Below are 22,760 nucleotides of genomic sequence, written 5' to 3'. Positions count from 1 at the left end.
CACAATATTACGCCAGTTGGTTTAATGCGAGAAAACCTGTTAAAGGGTTTATCCAGTTTCAGAAAATGTATGTTTAATTTTTTTTTCATATGATTTAAGGGCTTATTCAGATAAATGTTGTATACGTCCGTGTGCTATCTGTTAAAACAACGGACACCACACGGACCTATGCGATTCAATGGGGCTATTCAGAAATGCATGATTTTTCATGCAGCATTTTTCCGCTGTGTGAAACTCACTGCATGTCCTATTCTAGTCCGTTTTTGTGGACCATGCGCCCATTGAAGTCTATGGGTACGTGAAAATCACAGACCGCACGAGGAGGACCGCACACAAGCCTTTTCTACTTTAGGAAAACTTATTTCAATAGGTCTTGTGGCTCACTCTACCCATGCTATGGCTGTCTCCTGGGCTAGTAGGTTGTGTGCCGCATACAGCCATGTTGCTATGCCCACGCACTATTATCAAGCACTACAGGCTTGATGAGCTAGCTTCAAATGACCTAGCCTTTGAAAGAAAAGTGTTACAGGCTATTGTCCCTACCTAACTTTGGTTTGGCATTTCTCTGGTGGTGCTGCCATGGAACTGAAATGGCCAAGTAGGAATTATTCCTCACCAGTAATTCGGTTTCCATGAGTCTTCCTTCACGGTATACATATCCCTTCATCTGTGATTTCTTAATGCATTTTTTTTCTGGGAAGCTATATTGTTGTCCGTGTAGTTCTTTGGAAGTCGCTGAAGGGTGGGGAGGAGTCATTTAAACTGTGTTCCTGTTCCTACTGGGTCAAGACGGCAGTCTCTCTAAGGGTATGTTCACACGACCTATTTTCAGACGTAATTCAGGCGTATTACGCCTAGAAGTACGCCTGAAAAGACGGCCCCATTACGTCGGCAAACATCTGCCCATTGCTTGCAATGGGCTTTACGACATTCTGTTCAGACGAGGTTTAATTTTACGCGTCGCTGTCAAAAGACGGCGCTTAAAAATACGCCCGCGTAAAAGTGCAGGACGTTTTTGGAGCCGTTTTTCAAGGACTCCAATGAAAAACTGCTCCAATTACGTCCGTAAAAGACGGCGTGAAAAACGCGAGTACTCGCAATTACGTCTGAAATTCAGGAGCTGTTTTCGCCTGAAATCGGCTCCGTAATTTCAGACTTCTTTTGCGTTTGCACATACCCTTATAGTTCTGTTATTAACTACCGGTGAGGACTCATTTCTACATATTTGACCTTTTCAATTGTGTTTTGTTTTCTCCAGGTGATAAAGTCCTTTTGAAGTACCAGTCGTATAGCACCACAGTGGTGGAATTTGTTGGCGTAGTTGTTGAAGTAGGTTTCACTATAGTACAAACCCTTTTACGTCTTTGTTTTTTAATTGTTGTCCATTTTTATTATTGGAATGGCAAGTGTCCTGGCTTTATGATACATGCTAATAGGATCACCCAGGTCATATAAATAATGCAAGTAGTTGGAGCAGTGATGCTGAAACAGATGCAATGACTTGTGCTTTACTTCAGATTATGCAAAACTTTCCAATGTAATGTTTTTATTTATAGTCCTGTTTATTACGGTTTTAAAAATTCATGTTTGCGTAAGTGCACTTGCTATAAAACAAGCTAAAGATTTTACAATTGATCTATAGTATATTCCAGAATACCCACTGAAGTCCAAATAGCGGCTGTGGATATGTTTTTTTACAACGTATTCTGCTTGTTTGCCTCCTATTATGTTTTGCAAATTACAGTCTTTTCTTGTTGAATAGGTACTTATCCTACATGCTGCTCCAGCTGCTTACTTTGAACATATTCAGAAGAACAAGCACCGACAATATAATAGCAGACTTTTTAGTGATGAATAAAACATTACAAGCGCTATATGTTGTTGACTATGCATCGCATCAAACAGCAGCAGAACTTGTTTTGTAAAAGAAATCCTTTGTATTTGCTCTCCTAGATCCATGATGAGGAAGTATCACTGCGTGTTAACTCAAACTTGGAGCAGACCTACAACTATGAACCGATGGAAGTAGAATTCACAGTAAACAGGCAATGTGCCAATCTACTTATAAATGCGTTTTTAGTGGTTAATGTTTGACTTTGCTGTCAATAACATCTATGGGCTCAACTACTTTTACAAATTTAGTTCACAAACCTGTATAGACCCTAATGCATGTATTTTTTTTTTTATCATTTAAATTAATATTTATTTGGTATAGAGAAATGGGCATGTGAGGTCAGTTATCCAAAGTAATTAGGGCAGCACCTTACTTCAAGAGCTGTCATACTTTGTTTACTCATTACAATTGGTTGGACGGAAATGGGCAAAGTGCTTGAGACATTCAAGCGGTGAAGGCATGATTGCAGAAGCGTCCTACATACGTGATAGAAGAAAATCGTGTATATAAAGAAAATGTTACCTGTATCCCACCTTATATGGTCTATGTCCATATTTCCATGTTTCCTTTTTTTTTTTTGGGGCATTGGAATATTCATTTAAAGGGGTTTTCCCATCTTGGACATTTATGGCATATCCACAGGATATGCCATAAATGTCCGATAGATGTGGATCCCACCTCTGGGACCCACACCTATCTCTAGAACAGGGCCCCCTAAACTCTGTTCTACCTTGTTCAGCTCTTGCTGCTTCACAGACACTTTCTGATTGGGTGTTAGGAGTTATAACAGCTGAGCTACACTATCTCCGTAGCTCCCATAGCTCAGCGAACTCCGCTGTTTTCATAGTTCGTACAGTTGAAAAAAGACACATGTCCATCAAGTTCAACCAAGGGATGGGGAAAGGGAAGGGAAACCTTTCTACACGTAGGAGCTAATATTTTTTTGTTTTGGGAAATTATCTAAGCCTTTTCTAAAGCCATCTACTGTCCCTGCTGTGACCAGCTCCTGCGGTAGGCTATTCCATAGATTCACAGTAAAGAATGCTTGTCGCATCTGCAGGTTGATCCTTTTATTCTCCCGACGGACTTCATAACTCCTAATACTCCTTACCACCTAATCAGAAAGTGTCCGGGAAGCAGCAAAAGCTGAACAAGATAGAACAAGGTTTATGGTGCCCCGTTCTAGAGATAGGTGCAGGTCCTAGATGTGGGACCTGCACTTATCGGACATTTATGGCATTTCCTGTGGATATGCCATAAATGTCCAAGATGGGATATCCATACGAAAAACCACACCACATTGTGCAGTTTTTTGGGCGGAATTTCCGCAGTGGAAAGCAGTGCTAGAAAAAAACAACTTTCATACTTACCTGGCCATAGTCATGGAGACGCACCCCTCCATTGACGTGCAGTTCAGCCTCCCGGGGTGATGTTGCAGCCCATGTGACCGCTGCAGTCTGTGATTGGCTGCAGTTGTCACATGTGATGAAACGTCTGAGGAGGCCTGCCTGATGGAAGAACAGATGAAAGCATTGCGATGACCATGCCCATCGTAAGTATAAGCTTTTTATTTATTTTATCCTGAGTTTAGATAAATTGATATGCAGCAGAATTTAAAATCCGCATCTCCGGGCAATTTATGAACTTTTTTGCTGCATTTTTTTTCCGCAGCGTGGGCATGAGTTGTTTTTTTTTTTAAATCTCATTTACTTTGCTGATCCTGTAAATGCTGCAGAAGTCCCGCACGGAATTCCATTGTGGAAATTCCTCAACGTTTACGCGACGTGGAAACCCGGCATAAATGGTTTTTTTTCTCACTGTTTGAACAATAAATGCAGAAACTTCCTCATAGACCAAAGGATGATTTCCGAATTAAATATATTTCTGCCAACTGTTCTTGACTGCAGCAATTGCATGTTGGTCGTAGAACCTTTCTCAGAAATCTTTTAGCACACACAAAAACCGTATTATGGATGTGTGAATGTAGCATGATGATGTGTAAGAGGCTACATGACTCGCCACACAACCATAGACAGAATTTAATGTAATGTGTTGGTTACCTTGCTACTGGGGGAGCAATATATATCTTATTTTGACAAAAGAATGGTCAATTTGCTGACATAAGCTGTTACTATGCAATAGGCTACAGTCATTGTGAATGCATGGTCTTTGTCAACACAGCCATTTTTTTCATTTTTGGTTTTTTTTCTTCCCACCTTCCAAAAGCCATCCATTTTTTAATTTTCCCTTCTAAATTGCCGTATGTGCGCTTGTTTTTTTGCTGGACGAGTTTTATTTTTTTATGGCACCATTTTATGTACCATGTAAGGTATTGGGTAACTGAAAAAAAAAAAAGTGAAGCGGAACAGGAAAAAAACGGATTCCTCCATTTGTCTTTTAGGTTTTGTTTTTTTATGGTGTTCACCTTGCAGTAAATACAGCAACTTTATTCTGCAGGTCAAAACAAATAAGGCTTTTCAAAACTAAGGCCTCATGCACACGACCGTAGCCGTGTGCACGGCCGTGATTTTCGGGTCGGCCGGCTGCGGACTGTCAGCCGCAGGCCGCCCGCACATGCACATGGTCGCGGCCATTGTTTTCAATGAGACCGGACCGCAGAACCGGGCCGTAATAAGACATGCCTGTTCTTTCTGCGGTCCGGGCTCCCGGGCCGTGCACGGACCGCAAAAACTACGGTCGTGTCCACGGCCCCATAGAAAAGAATGGGGCCGCAATTCTCCCGTGGATTTTCGGGGGAATTGCGGCCGCAAAAACACGGTCGTGTGCATAAGGCCTTATACATAGTTTTGTTTTACTACTTTTACAAAGAAAAACATTTTGTTAAAAGCAAAATAAAAATTTTTGTCACCATTTTCTGGGAGTCATAACTTTTTGAATTTTTCCATCAATGGAGCAGGGCTTGTTTTTTGCAAGGAGAGCTGTTAATTTCATTAACCTTTTAGTTACATACGACTTTTGATGACTTTTTCATTGTTTTTTTTTAGGGGTTTTTTTTTTTTTTTTTTAAGGCGGTCATCCTGGTATATTGTAATAGTTCAGACTTTTTTATGGGTGCAACGATAAAAATTGTTAATTTTTTTTAATCCATTACTTTGGGGGATAAATGGGAAAATAAGGGGGCAGATGGAGTGACGGAGGGGATCCCCCTCCTTCTCACATCTAGATGCCGCGATCGCTATTGATTGTGGCATCTAAGTGGCTTAAAGGCTTGGATCTGAGTTATATGCGATCCCGGGCATTACAGTGAAGTGTTGGCTGTAACATACAGCTGACACCCGCTGAGTATGAGTATCTCCGTTTCATACCCCCCACTTCCGAAAATTATATATAGTCATGTCAAATGTCGACTAGTTGTTAAAAAAAAAAAATGAATGAAAAATAAATGGTAACTGTATGCAGGTACATAGAGAAAAGGGGTAGATTATGATATAGAAAATATTTTTGGGAGTTTTATGTAAAATGCCACTTTTACCTTTTTAATAATGACTTTTGTACATGTGTGACCTCAACCCTAGTATACACAAACATTAACAAATCTCAAAGCTATATGGATGGGTAATATTTTTTTTTTATTCTTTATTTATAGAGTCACCAGCAGAAGGTGTCTGTTTGCTGTAGAACAGGCGGAACATCTTGGACAAGCTGGTCAGTAGTTTAAAGAGAACCTGGCAATTTTAGGCATGCAACTTAGTCAGCAACTAGAAAAATGCATTATGGTTAGCTTTGACTGTAGGTGTAATAGAGAATGGGCTATAAAGTTACATTTCTATTCTATTTGCTGTTAAAGGGGTTGTCCGACAATAGACACAGCACAATGGGTATATACTCCAGCCAATAGGAGGCGGCACTGGGAAGGAAAGTCTTGGCTCTGCCTGGACAGGCCATACCCTTCCCACAGACACTGGCTAATTCAGTTTTAAGCCTAGTGTTATAGGAGGTCTGCTGTTTTTTTATTTCCTTAGTTGTAGGTGGGTTGTCAGCCTGTTGACAGTCCAGTCAACCCACCTGTGGCTGTCGGGAAACTAGGCAGTTCTCTGCTTTATTTCTCCCTCTCGGTTGGTCACCTAACTTATATGTGTGGGGTTACAGAGGAGGTGACCCTACATGCATCTGAGCGTAAGTACAGTATGTTCCCATCCTCCCTCTATTTCTTCTGTTGTCTGGGGAACTTCTGTGAGTACCTTCTCTAGGGACTGTTTTTTTTATTGGAAGGTATTACTTCTCTATGGGTGTTTCTAGGGGGTTTAATCCCTACTTACTCACCTCTGGAGCGATGTCTTTTGCTCAGGCCCTAGAGGACATTTCTAGACTATCCCAGTGCATGGTTCAGTCTTTAGTGCGTTTTCCTTCACAGTTTGTGGCTGAGCTCATGGGCCCTTTTTCCTTTCCTTTGGATAATGCTCAGTCTAATTCTCGCAGTTGATCACATAAGAGGCGTAGGGGTGCCTTGGACAGGTCTCAATCCTCGTTAAACTCTTTCCAGGAGGATCCCAATGCAGTCTTAAACAATCATGTTGCTCCCAATGTGGATCAGTCACTTTCGTCACATGCATTCTGACTCGAATTCAGAGTCCGATCAGGAATCGCAGTTGTCAGCTGCTATGCAGGCGTTAATACATTCTTATAAGAGACACCTTGCGTGTAAGGGATGATACCATACTCCACTTCTCAGGGGGGAACACACTTACAAAGCCAGCGATGCCACAAGCTGTGTTTTCCAAACGATAGCGAATTCTGAGGAATTATTAACCAAGGAGTGGAAACATCCGGACAAATGTCTTGTTGTTTCTCAGCGCGCAGATACTTTGTTTCCTTTTCAAGAGGTTTTGGTCTCATTGTGGTCGGTGTCTCCCTCCTGTGGATCTGCCTATTGCTAGTCTATCAAGGACCACTACTATTCTTCTGGCTGAGGAGGCTTCTCTGTGACCCTATGGACAAGAGGTTGGATTTTCAAGCTAAAGCTGTTTTTGTGGCCGCTGCTTCCGCTGTGCACCCGGTTTTTGCAATTGCAAAGCCTGCTAATTGTAGGGTAAGCAGCTGCACTGCGGCATCCTAGTGGGAGTGCTGCAGCAGGAGTTAACTGAATTTGCCTCTCAGGTTATCCATGCTTTAAAGTTTCCTTTTGAGGCAGCCATTTGAATGCCTGTGCTTCTGTTAATGCTCAGTTTGGCTAAGATCTTGGGCACCAGATCAAGCGTTTAAGAAGGCCCTGAGTGGCTTTCCCTTTATGGGTGGTAGATTTTTGGTAAACGTCTGGTTGGGATTATTTATAAGGCTACAGGCAATAAGAGGTCTCTTTTACCTCATAACCGCCGCCTCGTGCACGTGAGCTTCTTTCGGCGTCGCACCATTTTCACTAGTTTTTCATTGTCTCCTTGCTCGGATAATTTTCTATCAGACCAGACTGAAGGACAAATTAGACCAAGTATTTCAGCTGGCCATCTTTCAAGTCTAGACCAGCTTTGCAGCCACAGGAACCCCTTTTAGCAATGCTTCTTTAGCATGAAGATGTCTTCCCATTTGTGGTGGATGTACGAGTGGGGGCAACTTCTTTCCTTTCAGGAAACGTGGTTTGCTCATGTAGACAATGACTGGGTTCAAGAGGTGGTGTCGGGATTCAGGATATAGTTTTTAAAGCTTCCTGCTGGAAGATTATTTCTCTGTTCTCTGCCTCACGCTACTGATCGAGCTTTTGCTTTTTCCCAGGCTGTTTGTTCCATTCATCTGCAGAAAGTTATTGTCCTAGTACCTCAGCCGGAACGATTTCAAGGGGTTCTACTGAAATGTTTTTACAAATCCCAAGAATGGATCTCTTCGTCCAACCCTGGACTTCAGGATATTGAACCACTTTGTTCACATTGAACGTTTTTGCATCGAATCCTTAAGGTCGGTCATCGCATCACTGGAATTGGGAGAATTCCTCTCTCCTGTCAACATTCATGATTCATCACCTCAATATTCCCATCGCAAGGACCCACCAATGCTTCCTTCATTTCGGAGGTGGGTTCCCTAGATTTTCAATTTGTTGCTCTCCCTTTTGGGCTTGCCACGTGTTCGTTTTTCACCAAGGTCCTGGTGACTGTTATGGCGCTTCTGTGCGGGGAGTCGCTGTCCTCACTTACCTGGATGAACTCTTAGTAAAGGCACCATCTAGAGAGTTCAGTCTTCAGATTTCTCTGGACACTTTGAAAAGATTTGAATGGATCAAAAAAATCCTCATTAGTCACAGCTCAATGCATGGAGTTTTTAGGAATGATACTCCACACCAGGACATCAAGGTGCATTTGTTGTTGTGGACAAGATAGCCTCCATTCAAACTGTGGTGGCTCTTTTTCGCCAGGACACTTCTTTTAACAATCCATTTTTGCATGCGAGTGCTAGGCAGAATGTTGTTGACCTTCAGGGTAGTTCCATATGCACCACTCCACTCCAGAGGGCAATCCTTTCATGCTGGGACAAGTCTCAGAACCCGCTGGACAAAGTGGTTCTCCTGCCTGCTCGGGAGTTGCGTTTGTGGTAGACCTTACAAACCATCTCGATGGACCGGTCTTTACCTCCCCTTCAGTGGCTAGTCAACTCAAGGGATGTTAGTCTATCTGGGTGGGATGCAGTTTTCAGTCCTCACACAGTTCAGGGAACTTGGTCACAGAAAGAGGTGTCTTTGCAGATCAACCTGTTTAAATTTGAGGCCAAATTTCGACATATACCAGCGCTGTCAGCAGTCCACTTGACAGGAGTGTACAATTTGGTCTGCAGATTTTCTCAGCTGAGAGACTAGATCCGGGAGAGTGGTCCCTTCACCCAAAGGTATTTCATCAACTGTGCCAGAGGTGGGACTACCCAGATGTGGATCTTTTTGCGTCCCATCTCTTCCACAAAATTCCAATCTAAGTGGCCAGGGAACGGGATATTAAGGCCATCACACTTAATGTTCTGTCCACTCCATGGAGGGTTTTCTCTCTCTCTCTCTCTTGTATCTCTCCCCTCAACTTGAACTCTTGCCCAGTGTGCATAAAAAAAACTCAAGAGGGAGAGCATTCCCACGATTCTGGTGGCTTCAGACTGCCCCCGCTGGGCCTGCTATGCAGACCTAATCTACCTTCTCGCGGATGCGCCATTGCGTCCTTGCCTCTTGCCAACCTGCTTTCCCACTCCACTTTAACTCGGCTTCAACAGCCACGCTGTTAAATGGATCTAAGGTCCCGATGTCTCTCTAAGCAGTTCATCCAGACGATTTTGAAAACCAGAAAACCTCAATCAGACAATGTGTACCACAGCACATGGAGGCTTATTTCCGCTGGTAATTCCTGTCCTTCCTGCAATCAGGCCTTAAATAGGGACTTGGTTTATCTTCCCAGAGGGGTCACATCTCTGCTCTGTCCATTCTTTTTACGATAACTTTTGGCTTTCTTTTTGCCCCTTCCTATCTCATCTGAGGGAACAGGTCTTTCATTGCCTTGATTTAGTAAGAGCAGTCCGAATCTATCTGGCTGCGACCTGAGTTGTTTCGGCTCTCCGAATCTTTTTTTTGTTATTTCTGAAGAGCCACGCAAGGTTTTAGCGGTATCCAAGGCCCCCATTGCATGTTGGATCCGGTTTGTGATTTTGGAAACCTATTGGTCGAAGGATAAAGTTCTACAAGGGCTGTCCGGCATCATCCTTTTAGTAGTTCCGGTTTACAAGTCTGCCACCTGGGCTTCTGTGCACACTTTTACTAAGTTTTAACAATTTATTTTCTTTTGGCCTCTGCTGATGCCAGTCTGGGTCACATAGTTTTGTAGGCAGCTGTGTGTTAGGCTGGTCGCATGGCTTTACTTTTTATTTTTATTTTTTTCCCCACCCTCTACGACTGCTTTAAGACTGCCCACGGTGCGTAAAATCTATTTCCCGTTAAATCCGTTGGGGACAAAGTCTTTTAGTCTAGGCCCAGAACCTGGAGTTCTGTTTGGCATTCTCCCAGGACTGTGGACATGTTTTGTTTTTTTTGTTTTTTTTTCATTTGCTTTTTTACAAACTGAATTAGCCAGTGTCTCTGGAAAGGGTATGGCCTGCCTGGGTGAAGCCATGACTCTTTCCTACCTAGTGTCACTTACTATTGGCAGGAGCATATACCAATATGTCCCCTCACAGATTCAATGAGAACCAGATTTTACGGTGAGTACCAAAATCTAGTTTTATTGCCTATACACAGGATTGAGGGGCTTGAAGCCCCACCACTGGGACCCCTAGCGATCTCTAGAACATGGGGTTACAAGACCCCTGTTCCTCCTCACTGCACCCCTTGCAGTGAGGAGTTTAAATACAGTGGCAGTCGAGAATTCGTCCTGCAGCTCCATTTAAAATCTATGGCTCTGACAAAAACATCTGAACGCTGTAGTCTACTGTCTCCATCAATCTCATAGACTTTGAATGGAGTTCTCACTAAAAATTTGCAGCATACCTAGAATCTGCTTAAAAAATGTTGAGCTGTTATTTAAAGGGAACCTTTCATCTCCCCATACATGTGCAGCTGAGCGCAGCATGTAATGGGGAGGGCTGAACAAACCCTGGGGCACTTTACAATTTTTTTTCTACCTCCCTCCATTATTTAAATATTGGTGCTGTTATATTTGGCGCCCGATATTTAAATAACCCCCTGAACAGTCAACGGGGCGTGTACTGGCAAGGGTGCGTGTTACAATGGCTGTGACACAGTCCAATCAGATATGCAAAGTGCCATAGCAAGAATGAGCAGAGAAAGTGCACGCTCTCTCTCTTTTTAGCTTTGAAGATCAGTCTTTTCACCCGAACTGGCAAGAGGGCGTGTCATGTCTTCAACTCTTGAGAGAGATCAGTCTTTTGTTGTCTGCCGAACTGGCAAGGGGGCGTGTCTCTGCTACAGACAGTGTAAGCGCTTCCCAGCTCTTACACTGTCCGTAGCAGTGACACGCCCCCTTGCCAGTTCGGGTGAAAAGACTGATCTTCAAAGCTGAAGAGAGGGAGCGTGCACTTTCTCTGCTCATTCTTGCTGTGGCACTGTCCATATCTGATTGGACAGTGTCACAGCCATAGTAACACGCCCCCTTGCCAGTACACGCCCCGTTGACGGTTCAGGGGGTTATTTAAATATCGGGCGCCAAATATAACGGCACCGATATCTAAATAACGGAGGGAGGTAGAAAAAAAAAGTAAAGTGCTCCAGGGTTTGTGTAGCCCTCCCCATTACATGCTGCACTCAGCTGCACATGTATGGGGAGGTGAAAGGTTCTCTTTAATGGGGTTTCACTTACATTATACTGTACTTTATTGCAGAATTTTGGTGTGGATTCTGCAACTGAAATTCTGCATCAAATATGTGATGTGTGAACCCAGCCCAAATGTTTACTGACATAAGGCAGTGGTCCCCCAACCATCGGGTCGTGGACCAATACGGGCTGCGCATAATTTTGGTCCCGGGCCGTGGTATCTTGTATCCGCCCTGGTGGCCGCAGGGAATTTCGGGGGAAAAACCGCATCAAACTGTGGTGCAGTTTTTCGCCCAGAATGTCCGCTGCGGAAAACTGCTGGGCATTTAGCCAGCCTGCTAGCATGACGTTTCATCCCAGGAGATAGCTGCAACCTGTGATTGGCTCAAGCGATGGTCACATGGGATGAAACCCCATCCCAGGAGGCCGGCCTGGAGGAAGAACACAGAGTAGGTAAGTATTTGTTTTTGTTTTGTTTTTTGCCTGAGTTCCGTTTTTGCGGCGGAACTGCTGCAATTCAGCCGCAATAAGCTCAGCAACTGCTATTTGTTGCAGGTTTTACCTTCCTATTGACATATTGAATTATACTCCGCACCGCATGTCAATTTCTGAGCGGTTCTTTCGCTCACTATTTACGCAGCGTGTGGATGAGATTTGTTCTATGTATCCACTTTGCTGCTACTGTATTATGCTGCGGATTTTCCGCAACTAACTCCGTCGTAGAAAATCTGCGGTATTTACGCAAAGCGTGAACTAACCCAACCGCATACTCCCCCAACATAAGTATTATGAAGAAAAAATGTAATGTTCTGTTCATGCTATATGCATGTTTTATACTATCTTCTGTTCTGTGTAAAGGTCATGTTACATATAATGACAAGTATAAAGGTAGATCTGATTTTTATTTTTATTACAATTGTCTTCTAAGTGCTTTTTCCAGAAACTGTGGTATTACAGTCACCACAAGTCATCACAACAGGGAGCAACATGCAGGATTGTATGGACAAGAAAGAGCAGACCGTCACCCAGCAGGGAAATCAGGTGAGTTATACAGAAACTCTTGTTGGGAAAGAACCCTTTTGTTTTGTTACAAAGAGTAGTTGGCACCATTGTTTGGAGCAATTGGAAAGATTACATCATACGTTCCTGGTTTATGAATAAAAGTGCACAGGTTGCTAGAGCGGGGATGAATAGAATCTTGAATAAAAAAAACATTGCCAAAGTAACAAACATCTAATAAAATGCTTCGCTGAAATCTAATATTTTTAACTTGGAAATGTCAAGATAAAAAGTATTTATTTTGGTAAATGTACATCTTCGCAAAAGCCTTCATTTTTGGAGTCTTTTTTTTTGTTTTTTGGAGTATTTTCTCAGTTCAGTGCCTAGTTTGAAAAAAATAAGAATTCAATGCTCTGAATGACTGACTAGTTTCTGCATTGTTCTTGTTCTCTGTTGCCTAGCTATAAATAAAGTGCCAGTTACAACAAAATCGCCATTCTGGTCTCCCTTCCGCTTGAGATATTGGTACAAATATAGTTTTATCCAGTTTGCAAAGCAAAATCAAAACCTATGCAGCCAGCAGCCATGACAACTTCCAGCCTTTACATAGCAGATGGAGGAAATCTTATGTCAACAATGGTACAGAGATTTTTTTGTATGGGGATTGTGCTTTTTGTGGTAGATGAGAACTATTTAATGCCCATATACAAAGTTACATCCTTCTATTCCATGTTCACGTTACTCCATCTTCAGAACACCAGGCATTATTATTAAGTACTGTGCCTTTTAATATGAAGAATGAGCATGTTGTCTTCTCTGCAGTTTGTGCTGTTTTTCAGCTTGCGAGCACTGTTGTTTGTGCAAATGCTAGGGAATACGCTGGAGCTCTTCAGTGGCATGTAATTACAGAATAAATATGCTTTCTTCAAACCTATATTATTATCTCAAATTTACCGTACAGTCAAATGATTTCTTGTGTGATGCTGCTAGGCATGTTAAATTTATGTATTCTGTTATTTCAATCCCTTTAAGACTATATATATATATATATATATATATATATATATATATATATATATATATATGTATGTTTTGTTACGGCTAAATTCACACTTGCATTGTATAATCCGTTAGGCTGCGTTCTCATCTGCGTCAGGGCTTCCTTCTGACATTCCGTCTAAGTTTTCCGTCTGAACGGAACCCTGACTGATACAAACGGAAACCATGGGTTTCCTTTTCCATCACCATTGATTTCAATGGTGTCGTATCCAGTGCCAATGGTTTCCGTTTGTCTCCGTTGTGCAAGGGTTTTGACGGAATAAATAGCGTATTAGACTACGCTATTGATTTCTTCAAAACGACGGAACCCCTGCACAACGGAGAGAAATGGAAACCATTCGCACCGGATCACTCACCTTTGAAATCAATGGTGATGAAAACGGAAACCTATGGTTACCGTTTGTGTCAGTCAGGGCTCCGTTCTGACTTAAAGCTCCGTCAGAATGGAGCCCTGCTGCAGATGTGAATGCAGCCTTACTATGATCTGTTTTTAGATCAGAATAAGGTTAAAAAAGGATCCGTTAAAAATCCCATTGAAATCCAAATAACGGATGCAAACTGATTACAATCCGTTTGTATTCGTTTTACATTGACACCAATGATAAAAATAACCCATGTATTATACATCCGTTTTTTTTTTTAACCAGGTAAAAAGTCCTCTACTCTGCACTTTTATCTCTGTCAAAAAACAGATGACTAATGTAACGGAATGCAATTAAAAATCCCATTGATTTCAATATGATTTTTAACGGATCCATTTTTATCCTTAGGGCTTGTTTACACGAATGTGTATTACGTCCGTGCAACGCGCGTGATTTTCACACGTGTTGTACGGACCTATGTTAGTCTATGGGGCAGTGTAGACAGATTTTTGAAAAACTCATTATATAACTATATTTGTGCGTTGTTCGCGCATCACTTCCGTGTGACGCAACAGCTGTCAAACTATGAATGTAAACAGAAAAGCACCACGTGCTTTTCTGTTTACAAACATCCAAACAGAGTGTCCTAATGATGGCGGCTGCGCGAAAATCACACAGCCGCGCATCATACGGGGATGACACACGGAGCTGTTAAGTGCCTTTTGCGCATGCAAAACGCAGCGTTTTTTGCGTGCGCAAAACACACACGCTCGTGTAAACGAGCCCTTATTCTGATCTAAAAACAGATCAGAGTAACAGATTATACAATGCAAGTGTGAATTTTGCCTTACTTAGGGCTCATGCACACGACCGTAGCCATGTGCACCGCCGTGATTTTCGGATCGGCCGGCATCTGACTGTCAGCCGCGAGCCCTCCGCAAATCGCGGGCCATGGACATGCCCGCGGCCATTATTTTCAATGAGCCCGACCCGCAGAACACGGCCGTAATAAGACCTGTCCGTTCTTTCTGCGGTGCGGGATCCCGGGCCATGCATGGACCGTAAAAACTACGGTCGTGTGCATGGTACCATAGAAATGAATAAGGCCGCATTTCTCCTGTGGATTTTCGAGGGAATTGCGGCCGCAAAAGCACGGTGTGCATGAGGCCTTAAACTCCTCAAATGAGTTCTCAAAGTTGCGTATTTAAAGTGTAGCTAAACGCTCGGCAAACTTCTGACGTGTCACAGTGACATGTCAGAAGTTTGGATTGGTGGGGGTCCGAGCACGGAGACACACACCAATCGCTAGAACGAAGCAGCTGAAGCACTCGTGAGCGCAGAGCCGCTTCGTGTCTGTTCGGCTTTTTCCTGAAATAAATGTATCGGTGTACGGACTCAATAGAAAGTCTATGAGCCCATACTCCGATACATTGGCTTTCTGGAAAAAGCCAAACAGAAACTAAGCAGCTGACCGCTCACACGCGCGCTTCAGCTGCTAAGTTCTAGCGATTGGTGGGGGTCTCCGTGTTCGGACCCCCACCAATCCAAACTTCTGACATGTCATTATGCCATATCAGAAGTTTGTCGAACGTTTAGCTACACTTTAATCAATGTAAAAAGAGAGCATTACAAAGACAACACATTTAATCCTAAAAAGAAAAGAGCATTAGAAAGGTGGCACATCCAATCCCAAAAAGAGTAGGTATCATATAGACAGGCTTTATTGCAGCACTCTGTCCTATACCTTTTTTGATTTTGATTTTCGTGGATTAAAACCAATATATAATACTTGCAGAATATTCGGGCATAAAAACATTTGCATCTTTGATTTAAAATTTGTGGCAATTGTCAATATTTGTAAATGTGAATGAATTAAGCTGCTGAAGGACTCCGACTACAATGACGATGGAGATACACCGTGTTCCAAATTATTATGCACATTTGGATTTAAGTGTCATAAACATTGAATTATTAGTTTTTCAATTAAACTCATAAATCATAAATCAGCGAAAAATAACATTTGCATAATAATTTGGAATGCGGTGTATATAAAGTGCCACGAGTATAGGGCGTAGCTGACTTTCCTCATTGATTTTAATATACAGGGTGGGCCATTTATATGGATACACCTAAATAAAATGGGAATGGTTGGTGATATTAACTTCCTGTTTGTGGCACATTAGTATATGGGAGGGGGGAAACTTTTCAAGCTGGGTGTTGACCATGGCGGCCATTTTGAATCCAACTTTAGTTTTTTCAATGGTAAGAGGGTCATGTGACACATCAAACTTATCGAGAATTTCACAAGAAAAACAATGGTGTGCTTGGTTTTAACGTTACTTTTATTCTTACATGAGTTATTTACAAGTTTCTGACCACTTATAAAATGTGTTCAAAGTGCTGCCCATTGTGTTGGATTGTCAATGCAACCCTCTTCTCCCACTCTTCACACACTGATAGCAACACCGCAGAAGAAATGCTAGCACAGGCTTCCAGTATCCGTAGTTTCAGTTGCTGCACATCTCGTATCTTCACAGCATAGACAATTGCCTTCAGATGAGCCCAAAGATAAAAGTCTAAGGGGGTCAGATCGGAAGACCTAGGGGGCCATTCAACTGGCCCACGACGACCAATCCACTTTCCAGGAAACTGTTCATCTAGGAATGCTCGGACCTGACACCCATAATGACAAATAACTCATGAAAGAATAAAGTAACGTTAAAACCAAGCACACCATTGTTTTTCTTGTGAAATTCTCGATAAGTTTGATGTGTCACATGACCCTCTTCCCATTGAAAAAACTAAAGTTGGATACAAAATGGCCGACTTCAAAATGGCCGCCATGGTCAACACCCAGCTTGAAAAGTTTCCCCCCTCCCATATACTAATGTGCCACAAACAGGAAGTTAATATCACCAACCATTCCCATTTTATTTAGGTGTATCCATATAAATGGCCCACCCTGTATATCGGACCTCGTCCAGAGCTTTACAACACTCAGCAGTAAACAATATTGGTCTTTCTATAAGGAAATTCTCATTAGAATTCCTGATATTGATTCCTACGTGACCATTTCAAACTTCCCAGAATTCTCTTTCCACAGGTGTGTCTTCTTGGGATAATTAATAATATCATACAAAAAATCAATGATAGATTATTTTTTCGATTCATGTTCTTTTGTGCTCGCAAAATAATTATGGTCTGGAAATCTGCAAAAACGCCCACCTTAGACCACTGGTTGTGTCTAGTCCATGCATATATCCCCCTCTACACAATATTGTATATGTACAGAAAGTGTCCAAATGTATTTTGAGGAAATGTAATCTAGGTGGTTGGAACTGGGAGAGAAGTAGTATACATTTTCTGTGCATTTATACTATATTGCCAACCTACTTGGTTAAGTTTTTACTTATCTCCTTTTTGGGGGTTTGGGAGGATTGCATTATGCTGCATGAACTAGTGGTGTGTCTCTGTTGGGAGTGTCCATACTGCGAAGGTATTACTTATGCAAAAGGACAATAGTCCCTTTATGAAGCCTTTTTCCTGTATAACGTGTCTGCTAGAACTACGGTTATGTGAGCTGGACTCTCTCCCAAGACCCTGCATTTTCTGTACGATACAGATTTTTTAATTCTATATCTAAACTGTTGCATTTGTTTTTTCATGTTAGAAAATGCATAAGTAAAATCTTTAAATAAAAGAAATCCTAATATTGTTTACTGCTGAATGTGTAATTGCACCAAGCTACAGAGCAATATTTCTTGTAATGTACAAATCTGATTCCGACTAAGTACATATATCTTCAGTGTATGTACTGTTATTAATAAGAGTGAGTTGCCTTCACTTCATGTTGTGCAACACAACGTTTTTTGTTCGGATACTTATTTGCGTGGACCATGAACATATACAATATGTTTTTTTCTGTTGGTTTGTGTTTTTGGTTTTTTTCCTTGGGGGGGGGGGGGGGGGGTGAAGGGACTTTTATCTGCCAGGTAATCATATTCTTGGGACCACTAGCGACACTATACTTACCCAATAAAACATTGTTGCTCATGAGATTTCAAAGTTTCGGGCATCCATTTGTAGTTTTGATTTCTTCGTTTCTTTCCGCTCATATATTATCCAAATTACAAAAAAACTCAAATTTAGAGGAAATATCTGGAAAGTTGACATTTTTAGTAGGGGCTGCAAATTAAATAAATAAACCAAAAAATACTCTCCTATCCTTGCCCTGGCGATCCAGTGCAGAGACTCCGGCGGCACCCCCCCTGGTTGTTTACATACACATATGATGTATCCACTTCAGCTAATTCGAGGGCTCAGCGGTCATTTGTATTTCTGGCATAATGCCAGAAATACGATTCATCACCACAGAGCCTTGCTGAGCCCTCTGGCTGCAGCAGTTACTCTACGTGCATTTAAACAACCGCCAGGAGTGCTGCCGGAGCCTCCGTGCTGGATCCCGGGGGCAAGTATAGGTAAGTTTTTTTTATTTTTTTATTTTTATTTTTTTATTTCATTTGCAGCCTCTACTAAAAAAAATTAAACCCGTGGATAACCCATTTAAGTTTACAAAAGGACCCTACAATAGCAGACCAAGCTATTTATAAATTCCTATTACAAAATGATTATCCTTTATTTTTAATTTGAGGAAAAGCTGCATGAAGAGGATCTTCGAAATATATATTCTATATTACATTTAAGTTCTATTCCATTTCAACAGCGCAGGCCACGCACTCAAGGGAAGAATGCAGTATCCATGAGTGACATGGTGACGGTGGCTACACAGACTAACAGCCAAGGTTGGTGCCTTATTTTTTCTTTTTGTACTCTGGGTTGGATCTTGATAGTTATTGCAAACAAAAAATGTTCTCAACTTTGATTGCTGATGTCATAGGTTGATACAGCTAAAAAGGAGTAACAAAAACTTTGCTGTAACTTAGAATCCGTACAAAATAAATAAGGCATGTCTTACACACCATTCAAATGTTTGCCATCTGTTAGTTAGGACTATGCAGTATCTGTCAGCACAGAGATCATGCATTGTAACCGTTCATCTGAAATCCTACAGTATAATGTACTATGTTCTGCTGCATTGCATTGTGCGAGACGTTTTCTTACTACATCAAAATATTGTACAATTGTGAGCTATGCATTACGAGACCATACCATTCTCGTTTTCAGGCTTATGAAGGAGAAAGCTGTACAGTCTAGTAACCTGTAGCTCCGCTATTATATTTTTATTTTAATTGTTTCTAACAGTGTTAAGCTAACAATGTTTCTATAACGATATGGATATTTATGTTTTGAGTAATAAATGTGCTTATACCTGGTATGCAGGCAAAAAAAAACCAATGAAGAAAATGTGTCAGTTTTTCAATCGGATGTTGAATGATCATCAGAAGTTGGCAGTGACAAGAATACTAAGCGGAGACTGCCGCCCTACGCCTTATATATTATTTGGGCCTCCCGGTACAGGAAAGACTGTTACAGTTATTGAAGCTATTTTGCAGGTGACAGTTTTAGAAGCAAAATTGCAGTAGCCTTTTCTATGTACACTATGTACAATACAGTGGTATTTTATTGCAGTATTTAAAAAAATTACATCCTGTTCACACAATTGGTTTATTGGTGAGCAAACATTGACACTCATTTCAATACATCGGTTATTAGTAAACCATTTTAACGAGTAAAACATCAAAGGCTAGCTAGAAGAGCAGTGTGCATTACAGTGAGAAGCAAGAAAGAAAAGATCTGGAACCAGCGCTTGATAATAAAAAAGTCTTCCAACTTTATTTCATTTCTTTAAAAAAAATTCCAGCTGCAAATGTGGTTGGCTGCAAAACTGTTAGCCTACGCATTTCAGACGTATTCCACGTCCTTACTCATGGCCTAAGGTTAAGAATTGTAGACGGCACACCTTACTCATGGCCTGTTATGACAATATGTCATTACAGAGAGGCACGAGCAACATCAGTGTATCCAACCTTGGTAAATCAGGAGTTAAGATAAGTAATGCCTTAACCTTTCAGAATTTGTCTAATTTTAATAACTATTCTTTTATTTAAAAAAATCGCCCCTCTTAGCAAAGATTTCCAGAGTTTGAGAGAGGGAGGCCTTAGGTTACTATCCTTTATTAAGTAAAATGCTATCATAAACTGGTTTGGAAAAATGAAAGCTTCAATGTGGTTGTTGCGGATAGGTTTTTGTTTCCTGTAAAAACATTCTAATGTGGCGTTATTATTATTCATTATCCAGTACACAGACAATCCTAGTGGCCTCGGATTGGCCATGTCGGTCATGGTACATGGAGGTGGTATCTCTACTGGCCATGCTCCCTGGCGTTTGCCCGTCCGGCATGATCTGCTCTCAAGGGCTATTATGTGACCAGATTTGCTACGTTGAAGCTGACATTTTAAGAGCTTGAATTTTTCTGAGGGGTCATTCAGACCATGCTGAAAGCCAGCAAACATTCATCTGCGTGGATATACAACCGGACTTGCAAGTCTTATTTTTAATACAGGGTTCCATGCTTAATGACTCCTCTTATCCAGAATTATTTCCTTTCCACAAGGGGCTCTAGACCTCTGTTTTGCTTTCAGGTCTCTGCTTTTGTCAATCCTTTTTAATCGCCCACTTGCCTCTGTCAAGACATCCATACTTTTATACAGGGTGTGGCCCATGCATTTACCCCATACAGACATCCCACTCCTCCGTGAGACCCCAACTTGGTCCTTGTCGCTTTGCAATGTTCCATTTAAACCCCTACAGAATATCTTCTTTTTTTTTTTTTTTTTTTCTCTCCTGGAAAGTGTTTTTTCTTGTGGTGGTAACCTCTGAACTAAGAGCAGCCCTGTCATGTAGTTCTCCTTTCCTGATCCTCCAAGAGGACATAGTGGTGCTTTTTGTCTGGTTCCATCCTTTCTACCAAAAGGTGATCTTCTCTTTTCACCTTAAAGTGTAGCTAAACGTTCGACAAACTTCTGACATGTCATAGAGACATGTCAGAAGTTTGGATTGGTGGGGGTCCGAGCACGGAGACCCCCACCAATCGCTAGAACGAAGCAGCTGAAGCGGTCGTGCGATCGCTCAGCTGTTTCTTTTCTGTTCGGCTTTTTCCGGAAAGCCGATGTATTGGAGTACGGGCTCATGGACTTTTGTATTGAGTCCGTACACCGATACATTTATTTCCGGAAATAGCCGAACATACATGAAGCAGATGAGCGCTCACACGAGGACTTCAGCTGCTTCGTTCTAGAGATTGGTGGGGGTCTCCGTGCTAGGACCCCCACCAATCCAAACTTCTTACATGTCACTATGACATGTCAGAAGTTTGTTGAACGTTTAGCTACGCTTTAAAGAGAACCTTTCACCTGCCCATACATGTGCAGCATGTAATGGACAGGGTTTCACAAACACCGTCTCACTTGAAATCATTTTTCTATCTTCCTCCGTTATTTACATATCGGTGCCGTTATATTTAGCACCTGATATGTAAATAAGCCCCTGAACTGTCAATGAGGCATTTCTACCTAACTCGCAAGGGGGCGTGATGTCTTCGCTCTGACACTGTCCAATCAGCTACGGACCGTGTCAGGGCAGCTTGCACTGGGTTCCCTCCCGCGACAACACACACAGACAGAGAGCGCTCTCTGCAAAACCACCAGTCTGTGTGTGTTCTCGCGGGAGGGACCACTGCGCAAGCCGCCCTGACACTATCCGTAGCTGATTGGACAGTGTCAGAGCGAAGACATCACGCCCCCTTGCCATTTAGTTAGATAGAAAAGCCCCATTGACAGTTCAGGGGCTATTTACATATCGGGCGCCAAATAGAGTGAGACCGTGTTTGTGAAGCCCTGCCTATTACATGCTGCACAAGTATGGGCAGGTGAAAGGTTCTCTAACAAGGACATCATTCTTGCCTTGTTCTGTCCATCTACGTTTCACTCTTGGGACTACTCTATACTACTTGGACATAGTTCAGGCTTTGTGAACTTACCAGTCATTTCCTGGGCTGAAATTAATTTTGATGGTATTATTTGAAGTCCACCACCTGGACAGATTTTTTTTTTTACAGTTCTCCATGGTATTTATTGAACAAAAAAAAAAGGGCCGATCCGGAGTGTGTGTATGTGTATATATATATATATATATATATATATATATATACTTACTATATTTTCATTAAGAACAATTTTAGAACAATAGACATATGCACATGGTGATTTCATATGCCAAATATTCATGCATTTTTTTCATGTTTCTTACGATATGCATCCAACAAAATTGAGACAGCATATTAATTTTATATTATTTTTCTTTCTGAGAGGTTCCACCAACATTTTATGTTATACATTCCTTTCATAAATGACAGAAGTAATATGGAATTTAGGGGCTGGTACCCCCATACCCATTTTGATGTGAAAGGTCATCCATCTGTGCTGTCAGATGCAAAGGGATCGGATAGCCTCTCCAACAAGTAGTAAATGAAAGTCCTCCCAATGCGTTTCCTCTTGACCAAACGATTCCTCAGGGGAGATAGGTCAAAGAACCGCTTTACCCAGATTCCATGGGTGCTGCTGTGAGATTATTGTAGCTGTCTATTTTCAAAAAGCTTTCAGGTGAAAGCATACTTGCAGTGGCAAATCACCTACCATTCTGAAGTGTCAGAACCAACGCCTGCTTCTGACATATGTGCAACATTGGGGTTTGTGCAAAGCAGCCACCTGGTCTTCCCTTTACACTTTCTCCAACTTCTACAGGGTGAACACATTCACATCCACATTCACATCCTTGGACGCGTCTTTTGGTTGCAAGTTTTTGCAGGCAGCAGTGGTATATTTCCCAGAGATGCATATTATGCCAAATAGGGGTACATTGTGTGACACTGATACATTAATACCCTGCAACTCTCTGCACTTCCATCATACTTGATGCATTAACAACGCTTTTGGCATAGGAGTTGGTGGTAACCAAAATCTGGGTGCCTCTAACAAAGCTAGCAGGGGACCCTCTCCCAGAATGTGTGTTAATAGTCTTGCATTGGAATACATAAATTCCTGAAACCCCCACCCGTTAAAATGTTTTAATTGAGCTTCTAAGAAATAGGCCTGCAGGTTAGGAACAGCCAGACCCCCTCTATAGGTAGATGAAGTGTGTCCGGTTTGATCCTTGAGACTCCTCTACCCCAGATGAAGCCCA

General features: G+C 41.9%; 1 protein-coding gene across 2 annotated transcripts in view; it reads left to right on the top strand.

Annotated features, from left to right (window-relative positions):
* Positions 1 to 22,760, top strand: part of MOV10L1 (Mov10 like RNA helicase 1) — a 117,102-nt gene that overhangs the window by 51,260 nt on the left and 43,082 nt on the right. For both annotated transcript variants that reach the window (XM_075857203.1, XM_075857204.1), the window contains 6 exons: positions 1,259 to 1,329; positions 1,954 to 2,045; positions 5,502 to 5,560; positions 12,068 to 12,180; positions 18,283 to 18,361; positions 18,900 to 19,072. In XM_075857203.1, coding sequence (XP_075713318.1) covers positions 1,259 to 1,329; positions 1,954 to 2,045; positions 5,502 to 5,560; positions 12,068 to 12,180; positions 18,283 to 18,361; positions 18,900 to 19,072 — 587 coding nt within the window. The remainder of the gene's footprint in view (positions 1 to 1,258; positions 1,330 to 1,953; positions 2,046 to 5,501; positions 5,561 to 12,067; positions 12,181 to 18,282; positions 18,362 to 18,899; positions 19,073 to 22,760) is intronic.

The sequence above is a fragment of the Rhinoderma darwinii genome, chromosome 3 (genome assembly GCF_050947455.1).
Source record: "Rhinoderma darwinii isolate aRhiDar2 chromosome 3, aRhiDar2.hap1, whole genome shotgun sequence".
In the NCBI taxonomy this organism is placed as follows: domain Eukaryota; kingdom Metazoa; phylum Chordata; class Amphibia; order Anura; family Rhinodermatidae; genus Rhinoderma; species Rhinoderma darwinii.
The sequence above is the reverse complement of the archived record's forward strand: the minus strand, read 5'-3'. Positions and strand labels throughout refer to the sequence as shown.